The 18,237-nt window shown below is 35.5% G+C and overlaps 1 protein-coding gene across 1 annotated transcript in view; it reads left to right on the top strand.

Annotated features, from left to right (window-relative positions):
- The window catches only part of SNTG1 (syntrophin gamma 1), an 888,222-nt gene that overhangs the window by 607,304 nt on the left and 262,681 nt on the right, over window positions 1-18,237 (top strand). Inside the window, exons 6-9 of the mRNA XM_043601045.1 lie at window positions 6,799-6,855; window positions 17,111-17,168; window positions 17,980-18,023; window positions 18,115-18,156. Of these exons, the coding sequence (XP_043456980.1) occupies window positions 6,799-6,855; window positions 17,111-17,168; window positions 17,980-18,023; window positions 18,115-18,156 (201 nt within the window). The remainder of the gene's footprint in view (window positions 1-6,798; window positions 6,856-17,110; window positions 17,169-17,979; window positions 18,024-18,114; window positions 18,157-18,237) is intronic.

The raw sequence follows: 18,237 nt of genomic DNA on the forward strand, positions 1-18,237 counted from the left end.
TGGATGAAGAACATTTTGGTCACTTTCAGTTTTTGGCAATTATGAATAAAGCTGCTATACATATTTTCATGCAGGCTTTTGGGTAAACACAAATGTTAAAATTAGTTGAGTAAATACGTAGGAGTGCAATTCCTATGTCATCTGTTCAGACTATGTTTAGCTTTGTCAGAAACTGCCAAACTGTCTTTTGAATTCCCACCAGCAACGGGTGACAATTCTTATGATAATATATCTCACTTCATATTGCCAATGTTTTGGAATTTTAGCCATTCTAATAGATGTGTAATGTTATTTTTAATTTTTTTTTTTCAACGTTTATTTATTTTTGGGACAGAGAGAGACAGAGCATGAACGGGGGAGGGGCAGAGAGAGAGGGAGACACAGAATCGGAAACAGGCTGCAGGCTCCGAGCCATCAGCCCAGAGCCTGACGTGGGGCTCGAACTCACGGACCGCGAGATCGTGACCTGGCTGAAGTCGGACGCTTAACCGACTGCGCCACCCAGGCGCCCCCAAAAGTTTACTTATTTTGAAAGACAGACCATGAATGGGGGAGTGAGAGAGAGAGAATCCATGCTGAGCAGGGAGACTGACACGGGGCTTGACCTCATGACCATGAGATCATGACCTGAGCCAAAGTCAAGAGTCAGACACTCAATGGACTGAGCCATCCAGGTGCCCCATCAAATTTCATAACCTGAAATTTCCTGATAACAAATGCTGTTGGGCATCTTTTCATATGCGTGCTTGCCATCTATATATTCTTTGATGAGGTGTTTGCTCAAATATTTTGGCCACTTTCTAATTGTTTATTTTCTCGCTAAGTGTTGAGTTCTTCATATATTTTGGAAACAAGTTCTTTATCAGAATGCATTATGCAAATATTTTCTTCCAATCTGTCACTTTTTATTTTCTTAACAGTATCTTTTACAAAGTAGATGTTTTTAATCTTATTTTAACGTCAAGTGTTTTTTATGGATCATGCGTTTAGTATTGTATCGCTCACTGCCAACCCCAAAGTCATAGGTTTTCTCCTATTTTCCTCTAGAAGTTTTATAATAATTGTGTTTATGTTTGGATCTGTGATCGATGTTATGTTAATTTTTATTAAAGGAATGGCATTCATGTCTAGATCTTTCTTCTTTTCTTTCTTTCTTTCTTTCTTTCTTTCTTTCTTTCTTTCTTTTTTCTCTTTTTCTTTCTTCTTTTTCTGTTGAAAAGACTATCCTTTCTTTTCTCCATTGAACTGCTTTGTTCTTTTGTCAAAGACCAATTGACTATTTGTTTGGTTGGTTTTGTTTTATCTTGTTTTGGGACATTCTATTCTATTCCAATGGTCTATGTGTTTAGTCTTCAAAAATTTGATGCTGTCTGGATTACTGTAGCTTTATAGTAAGTCCTGCATCAGGCATCTTGAATTATCCAACGTTTTCTTCTACTTCAATATTGTGGTAGCTATTATACGTCTTTCGGCCTTCCATCTGAACGTTAGAAACAATTTATTAATATCTACAAATAGCTTGCTGGAATTTTATTGGGACTGCATTGATTCTATAGATCTAGCTGGGAAGAGTCTTCTAGTCCATGAATATGAAATATCTCTTTGTTTTGATCTGCTTTGATTTCTTTCTTCCGAGTTTTGTCGTTTCCCGTATGGAAGTTTCTACTTATTTTGTTAAATTTATACCAAATAAAAACTTTTTAGTGAGCTATTATAAATGGTATTGTGATTTTAATTCCAAATTCTAATTTCTCATGGCCGATGTATAGGAGAGAAATTGGATTTTGTATATTAACCTTATCTCCTGTGACCTTGCTACAATAACTTATTATTTCCAGGAGCTTTTGGTTGATTCTTTGGGATTTTCTACATAGACAAAAAACAAAACCATTCATTTCTTCCTCTCTAATCTGTATGCCTGTTACCTCATATGCACTAGCTGCCTCCAAACACAATGTAATAGGAGTGGTGAGACGGGGAATCCTGCCTTCTTCCTGATTTTAGAGGGAAAACATTCGGTTTCTCACAGTCCCCTCTGTTTTTATTACATCCCACCCCAATTTTCCAGTTTCTTTGTTTCTTTCATCTCAATTATTCATGTTATCACAGGCCTGCTGTTATGGAAAAGACAGTGGGAATCAGAGATACTTTCATTTAAATCATGATTTGGATCTTGGTTAAGTTAATTTAACTCTTTTGCATTTTAGTTTCCTTATTCCAAATTAGGAAAATATTGTCTATGCCATCCATGTACTGTTATGATGATTACTTGGAAGATCTTGCAAAAGCTTTTTTTTTTCCCCCACTTAATGCATGAATACCTAACTTTGTTTAGGCCCTATGCTAAATCCTTAGGCTTAGACTGTGAACGAAACACAGGTTCAGCTATCAAAAAAGTTAGTGGAAAGAAAGTCAAGGTCACAGTGTATTTTAATAATCATAAGTGCCGTGAGCCCTGTCAGTGCACATGGTTGATTTTCAATACCTCGTCTTTATTATTATTCCTTTCCCAAGTCTGTTCACTCTTTCTGAATTGTCAAAAAGAGCTAATGACATTCCTTATCTCTTTCTTTGTATACCTTGTTTCCACCCCACATAATCAGTGCAAACAATTGCCCATTTGATACTCTCTCTAGTGTCTGCATTGTTGTCACTTCTTCCTCCTCCTTTCACCTAATGTCCCAAACATTTCTATACTGAAGACATATAATAGTAACATTTTGTGATTGCTAACATTTATATTTTGGTTACCATATGGTTCATACAGTATACATAGAGTATTTCAAACATAATATTCTAGAGGGCAGGGGGGTGATAATATAGATTTTTACATAAAGCGAATTAGGCATTTAAAACAAGTTTTTTGTCATGAGGTTAATGCTGATTATTTAGGTGTACAGAATGTCTTTTATAAATCCAACATTATTCCTGGGCTCCATCCTTTGTAATCTATAAGGAATAGGAAGATTAAAGAAAGGATTTTTAACCAGGAGGAGGGGAAGGTGGGAAAAAAAGTTACAGAGAGGGAAGGAGGCAAACCATAAGAAACCCTTAAATACTGAGAACAAACTGAGGGTTGATGGGGGGGGGTGGGAGGGAGGGGGAGGTGGGTGATGGGCATTGAGGAGGGCACCTGTTGGGATGAGCACTGGGTGTTGTATGGAAGCCAATATGACAATAAATTATATATATATATATATATATATATATATATATATATGAGTGTATGGGGGCACCTGTCTTGATTTTGTGTTTTAAAGACTAAAACAAACAATAATATGTTGGTTTCCTGAAAGGCAGTGCCCTGTTACCTAGGCAATGGCTTTATGACACCCAAGATGTAACTAATACAACTTCAGATCAGCTTCCAGAAATTCTCTGGTTTATGAGATGAGTAGCCGAAACAATTCATTACATTGCCTTTCAAGAAAGTTATTTTGGGGGGAGGGGGGAGGAACCAAATGTGGGAAGGTGGAAAGGGGAGAGAAGGTATAGCTAACACAAACACAAGATTGGGGAGAAATCAGCAAGGTGCCCTACTGGGAACAGTTATTTGCCATTCCAGACTTCCTGCTACCTGCAGTGACAAATTTAGAGATTTGGCTTTAAAACACGAAGTAACTTGCCTTGCTTGTTTGTCCTTATTTTCTTAAAAGTAACCCAATGAAGCAATAGTATAGAAAAGTGCTGGCTGGGGTTTTCATGAGCATGAGTGTGTGCCCGTGTGTTTAAAATACATTAAAATAAGTGCTGCCTCTGAGATTTTCAACAGTTACTGCTGACTCTTTAGTCTCTCCAAACTCCTCTCTGCATCAGCAATTTTGTATTTGATTTGGAACATGTTCTACATATTCTCCACCAAAGACTGGAGGTCAGTCTTGTAAAGAAGTAAAGGCATTGCATAGACCTTTGATAACCCCGCCATGCCTGCTGTCCCTTCAAAGGAAAGCAGTGTTTCAGCCTACACTTGGCTGGTTAATAGAATTGACTCACCAAGTTGCCCTTGTGACTAATGATTGCCATGCGAGATGTTGTAGAATGATGTCATTTACTAATAAAATGCATTTGCTTTTACAGACTCAATTCTTTATGTTGAGAAAATAAAGATGAATCTTATTTTAAGGAATCAAGCATGTTTTCCTTACAGAAATGGAATTAAGAAAATAACTGCCATCTAAGAACCTGTTAGTTTGGTAGGCAGTATTGTAAAAAATAGTATGCCTGTCTGTTTTATAAGAGTAAAGATAACCATTTAATTGATCTATCCCTGAGTCAGTCTTCCAATATTTGAGTTACTCTGTGATTTAATATTGGAATAAAAAGTGGATAAATATCGATCAGATATTTAAGTGACTTTAAGAATTTCTGTCTAGAATAACAGATTGTGTGTGTGTGTGTGTGTGTGTGTGTATTCATTAAGCTTCTACGATATGCCTGGGTCCTTCACAAATATCAATCCTCAAAACCAAGCTGGATTTTGTAAATTTGTAAAACAAATTTTACAGATTTGGAAAAACAGATTTGGAGGGCTTAAGTAATTTTCCAAACATATTAAGTTGTGGATATTTGAGTCATTGATAGATTATTTGATTTCAAATCCATTATTTGCAATGTACAGCTTTCCTTTAATCCTTTAATGAGAAATAATTGAAAATTATGTGATATGACATATTTCTCTTATCCTGTCCAACAAAAGAACATTTCCAATAAATATTTATTTTAAATGAGATTTTGTGTGTGTATAATGCATGTGTCTACCTTTTGCTTGTGTACATGCAGGTATCCCTATTTACATGCATTTTGCAATAAAAGTTCTTAAACACTGCGTCTTCTCCTACTTATGACTTCACTAATGTGGACTGATAGAGTAGTTGGCTTAAGAATAGAATCGTAGGGGCACCTGAGTGGCTCAGTCGGTGAAGCGTCTGACTTCGGCTCAGGTCACGATCTCGCAGTCCCTGAGTTCGAGCCCCGCCTCGGGCTCTGTGCTGACTGCTCAGAGCCTGGAGCCTGTTTCCGATTCTGTGTCTCCCTCTCTCTCTGACCCTCTCCCATTCATGATCTGTCTCTCTCTGTCTCAAAAATAAATAAACGTTAAAAAAAATTAAAAAAGAAAAAAGAATAGAAACGTAGTGGTGCACCTGGGTGGCTCAGTCGGCTAAGCATCCAACTCCTGATCTCAGCTCAGATCTTGATCTCAGAGTCGGGAGTTGAAGCCTCACATTGGGCTCCATGCTGGGCATGAAGCCTACTTAAGAAAAATAATAAAAAAGTAGAGTTTATGATGTCATCCAACATGAATAGTGTGTTTTATATTTCATGTTGCTTTGCATAAATTGCAGTACACCTATACACTTAATTTGTGTAAGTAATTTTAACATGGGCTTGAAAACATAATTTGATGACAGGTTATAGGAGTAAAATCTGTAGTTTTAAGGCAGGTCAAATTACTTAGGACATGATCAAAAAGAAAATTTATATAATTAAATGCTACTCATTTGCACTAATAGTTTTTTTTTTCTTACTATGCACCAATTTCCAACCATAAAGGCTTATTTGTTGATTCAAAATAAATAACAGTTAATATACCTCAATTTCTGGCATAGTGATCTTATTCTTTAAGTGTTATTTTGTTTTTATTTATGAAATCTAAACATTTGGCTAAATGAAGGTATCTTGTAACTGCCAAAATGACCGTTTCTTATGTTACCTTAAAATACTTAGGAAGAGACATCAGAAGCACACATTTTCCAGATTTTCTCCTTGTTCTGTTTAAATAATATCATCTGTTCCACATAGCCCCTCTAAAACCGTGGAGTAAGAAAGAAAGCAGTATTTAGACTTGGAGATCAGTAGTGTAGCCAAAGAGGTTGGGCATGTGTGGGGATCAGATAACCAACATCTATCCCAGGTAGAGCAAGAGAAGAGGGGGGGGGCGGTATCTCAAACCACTATAAATAGGGGGAAGTTAAAAAAGATGAGAAAGTTATAGATAAATGAAGAACGTTATAAATAAAAGCTTTCAACCTTTCAATATGCCTCCAGAATATGCATTATGTAGAGATGATTGCCCCAAAACAGAGTAATATTGAATTTATTGGAAATTCGAGGATTTGTCCAAATGGAGATCTTTGTGATTTTTGTTTCATACACCAGCAATTGAATTATTGTTTCCACCGTGGAAGGAAAAAGAGAATTGATTTTGAAAATTGACAATACCATTGTCATTATTAGTTAGGTGTAATGTCCATTCTTTTTCCAAACAAGCCATCATTTTGAATCTGGTTTAGTCAGTTTCAATCCCAGACATGCACATGAATAGTTGATGTGCGGGGACATGGCAGCCTCCCAGCTCAGCTCTCAAATTTCCACAAGCAACATGACTCGGTTGTGATGGAGATAAGACCTTGGTTGACAAAGATAATATTTGCCATTGACATTGAGTTATTTTTATGTAACCAAAAACTGTCATTCCTTAGACAACAAGAATATAGAATGTGAAAATAAGAAGAGGTTTAAAAGTGAAGATTCCAAAATATGTCCAAAAAAGTCATTGAAAGGAACTTAATGTTTGAGAGTTTAGCACTTTACTAACAGTACAGTCTCGTTTATCTTGACAAATAAATTAACCTTTGATTTGAAAATTATAAATTGCCCCATTTGTTGCAAGAATTAAAGCCTGTACACTGTCACAAAATATTTCTTTTTTAAGGGGCAGAAACAGAACCCTGAGGAAGAAAATGGTGTGTAAATATAGTATTAGGAAATGCTAACCACTTTTAAAATCCTGTCTTTCAGGAAAGAACGGTGACCATTAGAAGACAAACTGTAGGAGGCTTTGGATTAAGCATCAAGGTAACCTGTATTTCCATTCTATCCTTAAAGGCTGTGCTGTAATGCATGCATTTTTGTGTATTTTGGGTTTTGGTGATTAATAATTAGACAAATATGGCTATAGCAAAATCTTCAATATTTGCACTGAGACATAAAGTAGGTAGGTTCTCAGAAAACCTTGGCCAACTTTTGATTTAGAAAGTTTCTTAGAAAAAGTATTTGAGAATTTTACCTGGCATTGAACATAGATAGGTAATTAACTTTATCTGGGACCACCTAAAATGTCAGATCTGGTGTTGCTGTGGGCATATCTTCCTGTATCCAGCCAGGGGAGGAGCTACTGCCCCCCACCCCCCCAACCCAGTGAATGGAGCAAGAACAAGTTTTACACTAATAACAGTTAAATGTTAGTTGGGTTTTATTCATCTTTTTCTTTTGTGTCGTTTTCATTTTTATTTTTATTTTTTAGAAATCGGCAAATTTTCATGTCACAATGCCAAGTAAATAGGGTAAACACAGTTTTAGCATCTGATTTATTTTTAAAATGACCGTCCTGTTAACTTCCATTTATTAATGAATTTTAAATGCCTTTGTTTTTTGTGGATGTGGTTGACTAGTAAAAGCGTACCACACCTTCAATTTATCGTCATTGAAACAAAACAGAAATTTTAAAAGGATGGGAAATTATATAAATATTGGAAAAGTTAATTGCTGTCTTTAAATGCCCTTTAGAAACCTACATCTTTGCATAGATAAATGAAATTTAACTTTATCTTAAGCCAGGGGGTTAGGTATTTTGCCCACGTAGGGTGAAAATCATACATCTCAGGTATATATTTCATGAAATTTTAACACAGCTCAGTTTATGTATGCTTGGAAAGTGGAGCTCTAAATTTGGTGACTATCAGTTCTAGCTGACATTATGAAAATGACTTAGAAAAATGGACCAGCGTGGAATAGCATTGTGTTGTCAAGTGATAAGAATATTACTATATAAAATGTTAGTTTTAAAATATGTATTTAACTTTCACTTTATCGTCCATCAGCTAAATCCAGGGAGGTTTGCAGTACAAGTTATAAGAAGTGAATATGATGCCATGGGAATTATATGATACAACAGACAAGCTTTTTTTGTTTGTTTTTGTTTTTTTCTGTGATATTGATTGGGATTGCTTGAAGGGTTTAAAGATACCACTAAAGATAGTAAAAAGTCCATGAGAGAGAACAAAAGCTAAATATGAATAAAATCCAATCTCGAGAGGTGGTTTCATTTGAGATAAGCATTTTTACCTAACAGGTCGGACTCTTTTTCTGACAGTGGAGCTACATTAGTTTTATGCAGGGAAATTTTCCTTTCTATTTTTTTTCTATTTCCATTTATAATTTAAACTCAATAATATGATGTTATTTATTTTTATTAAAATGCTACAATTTTAACTAAACAGATTCTAAAATATCAGGAATTTTGCCAAATGAATTATGTCTATTTAATATTTTCATGATTTCATTCCAAACAAAACTCTTATACATCAATAAATAGATTAATTTTCTAAATCAAACGAGTGTGCATTTTCCATTCATAATATTGGCCACAAAAGCAGTGCTTGAATTGCGATCTGTGCCATATATTAGGAATTCTGACAAAAAAGGAAGTTATCTTACAATTCTTATGATACACTAATCAGAAATACAAAAATTAAGTTTATTATTTCGATTATTACCCAGTCATTCTGAAAAGTTTCTCTTTAAGATTTTCCATTTTGGTTTTCTCAATAGTTACCTCTGACACTTGCTTTTTTATTTTTAAGCTGTATTTTGTTCTGTTAGTGTGCATGTGTGTGTGTATACACACACACACACACACACTGCATATATATATATATATATATACACACACACACATATATATATATAAAATGAACCATTTAAGAAAATATTTTAGCCGAATGCAGAATTAATGTTTTAACTTTGACCATTTATTTTTTTCTATTTATTTATTTTTTGTATACTTATTGCTAGAACAATTTGAACCGATAATATAAATATTCCCATAAATATATGAGTGTATATCTTATCCTTATTTGCTTCAGTTAACTAATCACTGCTGGCACACACTGGAGATTTTGCAGTGAGAGTTATTGACTAAAAACCTTGACTATCTCCACTGGAAATAACAAAAGGAAGGGTGCATCTTTGACAATTAAAAAGACATTAACTAATATAGTGAAGACTTCTACAGGTGCTCCTGAATTTCATTGTACTGAGAACATATGGTGATATTATTTCAGTTTTACCTTTCAAAAAATTATTTGTGAAAGCCTGACTAACAGGTAACAAAATGGCCACCATTTGTTTTTGGTCCGAAAACACTAAAACACTCCAATATGTGCTGTTACGAGTCAAAGCCAATGGGCCATGTTCTGTGCTCCTGCCAAATCTTGGCTGATGGGTTTTTCTTGCAACTGTCAGCCTTGTACATGGCGGCAACCCCTCAGTTTTCCCACATGGCGGCCGGTGCTACCACAGGTGGTGGACAACGTCACAGAGAGGCATCTATTCTAATGCTTTGAACGTGCCCCAGGGGCTATAGACTGTGGGCAGTGTAATATGACAGAGGCAACCAATGTCCATTAAGCTTTGATGTCACCTGTCCATGTACACTAATGTCTTGCTCCCAACACTCTCTCCGGGCAGAGACTTCCCTATTAGGGTGAGGAAAAAAAGTCAGCCTTTACTTCCTTTTATTTTCTCTACCATATTCTTGAGACAACGTTGAAACTTCTGGGACAAAAATGTGTGGCTTAGTCCCGGGGGGCTTGGAGAATGAGGTAGCCACATGTCTGTACAGTTTGATTCCAGGTCTTTGATTCGATATCCTCCCTTGAAGCCAATAAGATGTAGTGCACATTAAGGAGAGTTTCCATCTCAAAACTTCCTATAATCCTAAGGAATAAGAGAAAATTGTAAATAATAATGAAAGATTGTAGAAGATCTAAATTTTTAAAACTACAATGTAAGTAAATTTTAATCCATTTTCTTTTCAAATGTTGTCTTATCCCCTATTGTTTTATTTTATATTTTATTTTATTTTATTTTATTTTATTTTAATTTAATTTTATTTTATTTTATTTTATTTTTACCTTAAGATTTTAGTTTGCATTATTAGGACTTTCTTACAAGATCCGGGACTCTCCTTTGAAAAGTCATAGTTACCATCTTAAATCGTATCTGAAGATGCTAGACCCTCAGTGTGGAACACAGTCATCCAAAAAGAGCTTTGGCATCAGTCACATTACGTTTTAATATAGAAATCAGATTTATCTCCAGAGACAAATTTATTTTTTAAATTCTTAAAATCCCATCTTTTCAAAACAAGAGTGTTTTACCACGGAAAGGTAGAGACCAAAATTACCTATATATCCATGTTAATTCTAAACAAGGGGAAAAAAACCTCACAACACTGAACCAAGGACCTTTGGGCAGGTGACAGTCTTGTGCTAATGCAGCACGTGGTGAAGCAGGTGTCCTGACAGGACACAAGGCTGACTGTCTTGCTCCACGTTCCCATCCTCTGGTTTAGCTAATCGATTTGTTTCCAGCTCCTAAAAATAAAAGCGTTTCTTTTTAACCCCCCCCCCCCCCGAACATGCTTATCCCTGGATCTCTGCTTGTTTCTGTGTTTGCTGTCCCATGTTACAGTTTTTCTTGCACTACAGTTAGATCTAGTAGGAGCACATGTGTAACTGAGCCAGGCTACAATAAGATGAAAGTTGGAGGCACCACACACACACCTTTGTACGTGGCCCAGCTCTCTGTTGTCTTTAAATGGCATTTCACCCACAAGCTCCGACTCCAGGATCTCAAGATAGAAATGATGGCCATGCTTTCTGATCAGAAACTTAAATCATGAACCAATGCTGGGGTTTTATGCACTGTGCTCACTCCCCGGGCTGTCTTCCGGAAAGCGTTGCTCATTCGAGCTATTTTGACCCTTGTGTTGCTTTTGAGAACACTTCTGGCAACTGCTGTAACTCTGGATCTTTCCTGACAATTCTTTATGATTCTTCCTGTCTCTTACCGTTGTTGACAGTATCCTTGATTAAAACGTCCCTCAGAAGTCATTGCGTGTTTTTTCCCTTGTATTCGTTTTTGTTTTGGTTTGTCACTCAATAAAATGTCAAGCTCTTCTTATTTACGTTTTTAAATTTCCAAAAGATCATTCTCCGAAAACTGAATTGAAGGATCACTAAACTTTCCACTTATAATCATTTATCCTTCTCCGGTGTCAGACTGAAACTGCTTCCTTTTGTAAAAAGTTCAGAAATCACAGAAGTAAAAGCAATGACTCATTCCAGTCGTAATTAATAAAAGTTCATCATGCACCCACCAAGAAGACAGTTCACAGAGCAGGAGCCCTCAAACCAAAACACAGAATGAGGCTCAGGGGTATATTATTATACAGCAGCTTGTACAGTGGGAAGGCAGTGACTGTTTTTCACGGCGATTGGTCTTAAGACTGCATTACAATTTTCTTAAATGATAGGGAATGGCTTAGTGGTTCCTCCGTGTCAAACTTGGGAAACAAGTCAAGTTTTGCTTATGATTTCAGGAGGCATGAACAAAACATGACTCGGGTCAAGTTAGCCTTGCAAAATAAGCTAAATTAAGCTTTATGTATATGACTTAAACTGGTTTTGTCTGCTTGGAATTTTCAAGGCTGGTGTCCATTTGTTTTTGATTTTCACACCTTAAAGCTCTCAGATTTATTAGGCTGGCTGGTATATCCTCTCCCTGGTCCTGCAGGACATTCTGATCTGGGCCCTTGTCTGGTTTTCCCGAGTTCCTGAATTCCTATGGACTTTTCTGTCCCTTGTTCCCCACTCTTCAGCTTCTGCCCCCTTTCCCTCCCACCTTGCCTGCCTTTTGGCCTTCGGGTAGAATCTTTCTTTCACATGCTCATCCCTTTGTCTGGACTCTCCAGATACTAAGCCATTTCCAAAAATGACTTCATGGTCTCCACACCTACATTCCCAATAATCACCAAAGTTTCGCAGCAGAGGACCCAATATTCTTATATTTTTGCCTCGTTCCTTTGAGAATCACTCTATGGATACTCCCCTGAAAGTAAGTCCCTTTTATTTGTCTTCCATATCTTTGCAAATACAACATCATACATTTGCATATTATTAAATCATGCCTCTGGTCATTGTCATTTAACAAATCACCTTTCAGAGATGGGTGTTTTGCATATTATTACTAGAAAAGGTTTTCTGGAGTATTTTTCAACAGACACGCCTCTGCCATCTATGTCCATTAAGGAAATGTTTGCAATAAAAGGTGATTTTTTATGTGGAAGCCTTAACTTTGCACAATCAAGAATGAAATTATAATTATTATTAAAATTTTATCACTTATAAATAATAATTGCAAATACTTACCGACTGCTCTATAAATCCCAGATGCTGAGCTAAATACTTTATATTTGGTTTCATTTGGCCTTAATATCTAGCAAAGTAGGTAGCTATTGCTATCCCTCTATAGACAATGGGGTTACGTACTAAGAGGTTAAGTAATTTATACATTGTCGTACAGGGCAGAGCTAGGCCTAAACTTCACCTAAAGCAGATAACATTTTATTATTATTAATAATAATAAGAGAAGGCTCTTAATAACTATGCTCTACAGGTATAGAAACTGGAATATATAGAAAATATATATATATATAATATAACATGTAATTGTAGAATATATAATATATCACATATATTATATAAAATGTATGATAAATACATATATAATATATAGTTATATATATTATATAGATATACATAAATATAGAAAATTATTTAGAAATAATTTTATTTCTAAACTCTCTACCTGGGAACACAAATAATGTTTCCTTTCTAAATTATTTATGTTACGGTTTATTCAAAACTAAAATAAACAGATCAATGAGTCCAGGATCAAGCAAAGAATTTAATATCAAGGGCTTGGTATTACTTTTATCAAGTTTACCAATAAAACTATGTTTTCATACTAGGTGTAATAAATTTCTTTCTTTCAATTTATTAGTGATTTCAGGGCAAAGTCTTTAAATATCAACTGTTGATGTTAGTTTGCATATGGTTGCATTTCTCCTCATTGTGTTCCTTTTTCTTTTCACTTGAGTCTGATTCTTCTGTTTCCACCGGGGACAACATGGATATATACCTTTCCACCACAGATATAGGAGGATACCAGGCATGTAATAAGGCTTAAGTTGAAGATAATGGATTAGTCCCAAGCATCAGTTAAAAGCACTGACCGACTATCATTTTAAAGAGCATTTTTTAATTAAATAGCTTATTGAGGTGTAATTTACATACCATGCAATATAACCACATTTATAAGTTAATGGCTTTCATTATATTCACAGATGTGTGCAACCATCACTATAGTCAATTTTGGAGCACTTCATCCCCCTCATATCCTTGAGTTATCATCCCCTTCTCCACCTATCGCCCTAACTCAGCTTTATGCAACCACCAATGTACTTTCAGTCTCTATTTTGGACTTTCATATGAAGGCAGTCATATAGTATGTGGGAAGGATCATTAATCCGTGCTGAGATCAAACTAGGTGATACTAGCAGATAAGCATGGCAATTGAACAGATAAGGATATTTTCCAATATTCTTTCAGATTATATTCCTTCAGGTGCTTTTCCTGTACTTGTTCATTGGGCTCTTAACCTTAATTACTGTGTTGTTATTATCTGTTTACAAATATTTTTATTGCTGTAAGTAAATATATAATGGTGGGGTCTATGTTTCTTTCCCCCCCCCCCAGATCCCAGAATATGATTGATTGATTGATTGATTGATTGATTGGAATAATGAAAATGCTGAACTGAAAACACTTGTTTGGCAAGATTCCCCAAGCTCTGAAAACATTCTGGGTTTTATTTGGTGGAATTTCACAGTTATATTGGCAAATGCTTTATATAGAATACTACTAAAAATGTTTTAGATGGGACTTTATATCCTGGTTCCTATAAAGTTAGCCATAAGCTTAATTATACATTGAATGGTATATGTTTTAATATTTTCTGGGATGCACTGTAGAATGTTGCCTCGCTTTCCCTCGTCTTGATTTTACACTGGAACAACAGAGTTCAATGAATTCATTTATTCTCTAAACTTGAACACAAGCCATGTACCCAAGCCATCCGAAGGGTAGGTTGGGGAGAAGCCAGTAAAGGAAGCTCTGCCTGGAGCTCAGGACCTTTACAGTCTAGTAGGAAAGTAGACATTGATCAAATTTTGATGTAAATAAATGTAAATCATAGCCTAGATCCAGTGTTACAGAAGTGAATTACTTCATGTAAGCAGACATTGATAAATGGGGTCCTTAAGCTGAAATTTTGAATCTGAGTAGGAGTTTACCAGGTTAAGAGTAAAAGAAAAAAGTGTCCAGGCAGAGGGGATAGTATATATTGATGTCCTTTGGTGCTCAGAGTGATGAAGGCCCAGGATGAAGAGGCAGAGGCAGGCTGAGACCACAAGACAGGGGACCGCTGAGGATTGGGGGTTTTATTCTAAATGTAATGGGAAGTCTATCACCTATTTTAAATAGGATGAGTTGCGTTATTTGATTCTTGACTGGACAACCTTACATGTCCCCATTTAGGCCCAGAACTAAATCTAATTAACTTTAATAGAGCTGGACTGCTCTCACATTTCATCCAATAAATTAAGGTACTGTAATTTTAAGTTCCAATTTTATCTCCCAAGTTTTGTCTAAAAGTTTGCTCTTTAATTAATTAATAAAGTAATTTTCTGCAATTAGATTAAGAATCCTTTCTGAGCTCTTAATGTCTGATTTAAAAAGACCCGAAAACGAAAAACCCACCTTTGGACTCAAATCATTCAAATTTCAGGACAGATTTTACATATAAAAGAAAAAAAAATGTTGACAAAATAGGTGTTAGTTATATCCTGTCATTTAAAAATAGCTATAAGTCTCCAGGTGTTGAGAGACGAGTGTGGTTACTGAGTTCGCCCTCAGAAATTGCTATTCCAACTGTCTTTTCTCAAGGCAGACCCCAGCGAGAGGTTTCCCACTGGCCTAGCATGGTAACTGGTATGAAAAATCTTTGGCACTAAGAAAATCTTTGGATTCAATAGTGCAAGGAGAAAAAACTATGAAAAGCAAAACAGCTGAAGGAAAACACTCTGATGATAGCCACACAGAGAAGAGTGACATAAACAATGTCACTCTCTGCCCCCGAATATCTGAACCATATAGTATCTGGATGAGTTTGTTTCTTCTTTTTCTACCACCTGAAACTTCATGGGTGGATGGTTCATCTCAGTTAACCAGTTTTTTCTCCTTAGAAATGGAGATGTGTTCTTAAAATTCCTTCCAATTTCCAAGTGTCTCTAGACACCAACTATAACTATGGTCATTCGATTCATTGTACATTCTTGGCTTCTACTTAAAATCATTCTGCAATGTGCTTTAAAGAATGGAGCTATCTTAGTCCTGGAAAAGCTTTTGACTTCATTTATTCATTCACTCATTCATCAACAAACATTTCAAAGATAAAAAAGAAAGACGTTACTCCATGCATTGAGTTTACATCAATGTGTGAAACAAATTACCAAAAAATTCAGTGACCTCTTGGAACTTACATTCTAGTTACGGATGGGGGAAGGAGAAAGAAAGCAAATAAATATAAGAAATGAATAAAGATAATAGTAGGTTGGAAGCTGATAATTATAATGGGAAAGAAAGAATAGAATTAAAAATAGGGGATTGGGAACTGGGAACCCTAAACAGTAAATGCTGAGGGTCTTAGAATGGATTAGTGCTAAGCTTATTTACCACTCTAATGCCATGTAATTTTATTCATAAATCTTAATTGATAGACTAATTACGATAATAGCTACCTTGTATTCAGTGTTTATTGTGTGTTAAATAAGCGTTCATTCAACTACACTATCAGTCACAAATCACTATCCTTCGATCAGATGAGAGGTCATGTTAGACACAATTAGTGCTTCTTATGGGCATACTGACCAAAAGGCAAAGGAAAATTAGGAGCTATGTAGCTTAGGTCAGAGACTTTACAGAGCTAGTGAAGGTGGGAGCTGAATATTTGGTTGGTGAGAAATAGTGAGAAAAGAGAGTTAGCACTGGGTTTGAATTTCAGTGTGAGTGAGACGGTTTCAATATTTTATTTATCACATCTCTTTGATATTCTAGAAGGAAAAGGGACTACTTTCCAAGAAAAAAGCTGAATGTCATTACTTTTCTCAACAATAATTGCCCATCTTATATTTAAGTATATTGACAATTCAGAGTTAAAAATCGACATTCATGGAAAAACAACTGTTCTGAAATAACTTTTGTCCTTAAATAAAAAATATTTAAGAAGTTTACTTGTTCTGAAGGTAGAGAAACCCAGTGGGATTTTAGATTGTCTTTGCAACTCTCCTATATTGAAAGTGCTATATTTCTTTTATGCATGGCATTTTATTCTTTAATGCCTTCATTTGATTTTTCAACTATTGATTTCAACCTTCTCAACTCTGTCATACCAAAACAGAAGTTTTATGTGCTCATTTCAGGGATTTATTTTATTTCCTTCCATGTAAGTTTAACTTACATATTTCTTTTTCTTTTTTCATATATTATTTGGTCAATTAGATGAAGAGTTACTGCAATGTTCTTGCCAGTTTATTGTATTTTGTTAATTGTTTCATATATACTTTCACACTAAGAGGAATATACTATGAATTAAAGAAATGCAGGTGATCCCTTTCCCATCATGCATATGCAGTCTGACTTTCTGTATCACTTTGTGCAGGTAAAGGTCTCTTTAGTTACTTAGCATCCAAGGGGGCCTGTGCTTGGTCAGCAGCCTAGAACGACTTAGCCAGTTAATGTAAATACATAATTATTTGGTATTCGAATGCTAAATAAGAATTTCTACAATGGACAGCATGATACACATTGAAGAGCATGCCCATTTAAGCACTTCCAATCTTTATATGGAAAACAAAAGCTTTCAAAGTCAACTGTTATTAGTTACTGGATATCACCGTGAAATTCCAAACAGGTAGATTACGTTTTTTGGGAGCACTATGTGCTGAGTAGAGAAACTCCACAAGTTTGTTTAAATTCTATCTGGTGTCCATTCACGGACTATTCATTGCATGTATAGTTTTCTAACTAAAACCTGCATTTTTATTTTTTGCAATTAAAAAGCGCAATATATGATTTTCTCTTTTCAGGGGGGAGCAGAACATAATATTCCAGTTGTCATTTCAAAAATCTCCAAGGAGCAAAGAGGTAAAGCGTTAAGAGAATTATATAGTAACCATTCCTTTGTAAGCCATCCTTACTGTAGAATAAGTCGGATTAAATACTATAGATTAGGATATGATTGATCAGCTCCACGTTCCCCATGACCAGGCAGTAAGTGGCTGAGTCTGATTCCTGAGGCTCTCCCTTTATTACTTTTGGGGCATATTTCTTTCACAGAAAAGCAAAGGGGAAAGAGAAGAGAGAGTGTGACTCTATAAATCAGGGACCACATAGCTTTTCAATTGTTTCATTTAGCAAACAAACATATCCACAAACTTAATGATAACAAGTCCTGTCAAATATAGGCAGTTCCTGACATACATATTTTTTTCTGTTCTCATATGAAGTTTTACTCAGTCTATCATGAAGTTTCACTCAAAAACACACCACAGATGTAAAGCAACTGAAATCAGTAAGACAATCTAATGTTTAAAAGGAAACCCAGAGCTGATCCCATAGCCGAAGGACTGAATGTCTAGATTCAAGCTTTTTCATAGATACCTTAATACGGTAAGTACATGAGAAAATCTCGTCATCCATCCAGAAGAGCAACCAGTTTTCGGCAACTGTAAGATCTGAAATGATAGGATTAAACAGAAATAGGTGTTTCAATATCTGGGCGGAATCATAAGATTGTTTTTGCATTTCTATTACTTGTGGATCATTTACGATGCTGTCTATATAAAACATTTATTTTTCCCCCTTGTATCAATATTGCTTTGATTTAATTATAAAACTCTTTCATATGTATGAAGAAAATAGTCGATGCATAATCATTGCTTTTCTCTCTTCACAGCGGAACTTTCAGGTCTGCTCTTTATCGGGGATGCAATTCTGCAGGTATACACTTTACCCTAATTTTCTATGTGCAACCAAAATATAAATTCAATTCACAATAGGCCACGTGAAACCAGTTTTCTTTTCTTTGCAGATAAATGGAATTAATGTGAGAAAATGCAGACATGAAGAAGTGGTGAGTTTTCTTCACTTTTTCTTAATACCATGATTTTCCCATGTGCCAATGAGGATTCATTGCATTGCTAAATACTGTTCA

This window comes from Prionailurus bengalensis, chromosome F2, assembly GCF_016509475.1.
Source record: "Prionailurus bengalensis isolate Pbe53 chromosome F2, Fcat_Pben_1.1_paternal_pri, whole genome shotgun sequence".
NCBI lineage: Eukaryota > Metazoa > Chordata > Mammalia > Carnivora > Felidae > Prionailurus > Prionailurus bengalensis.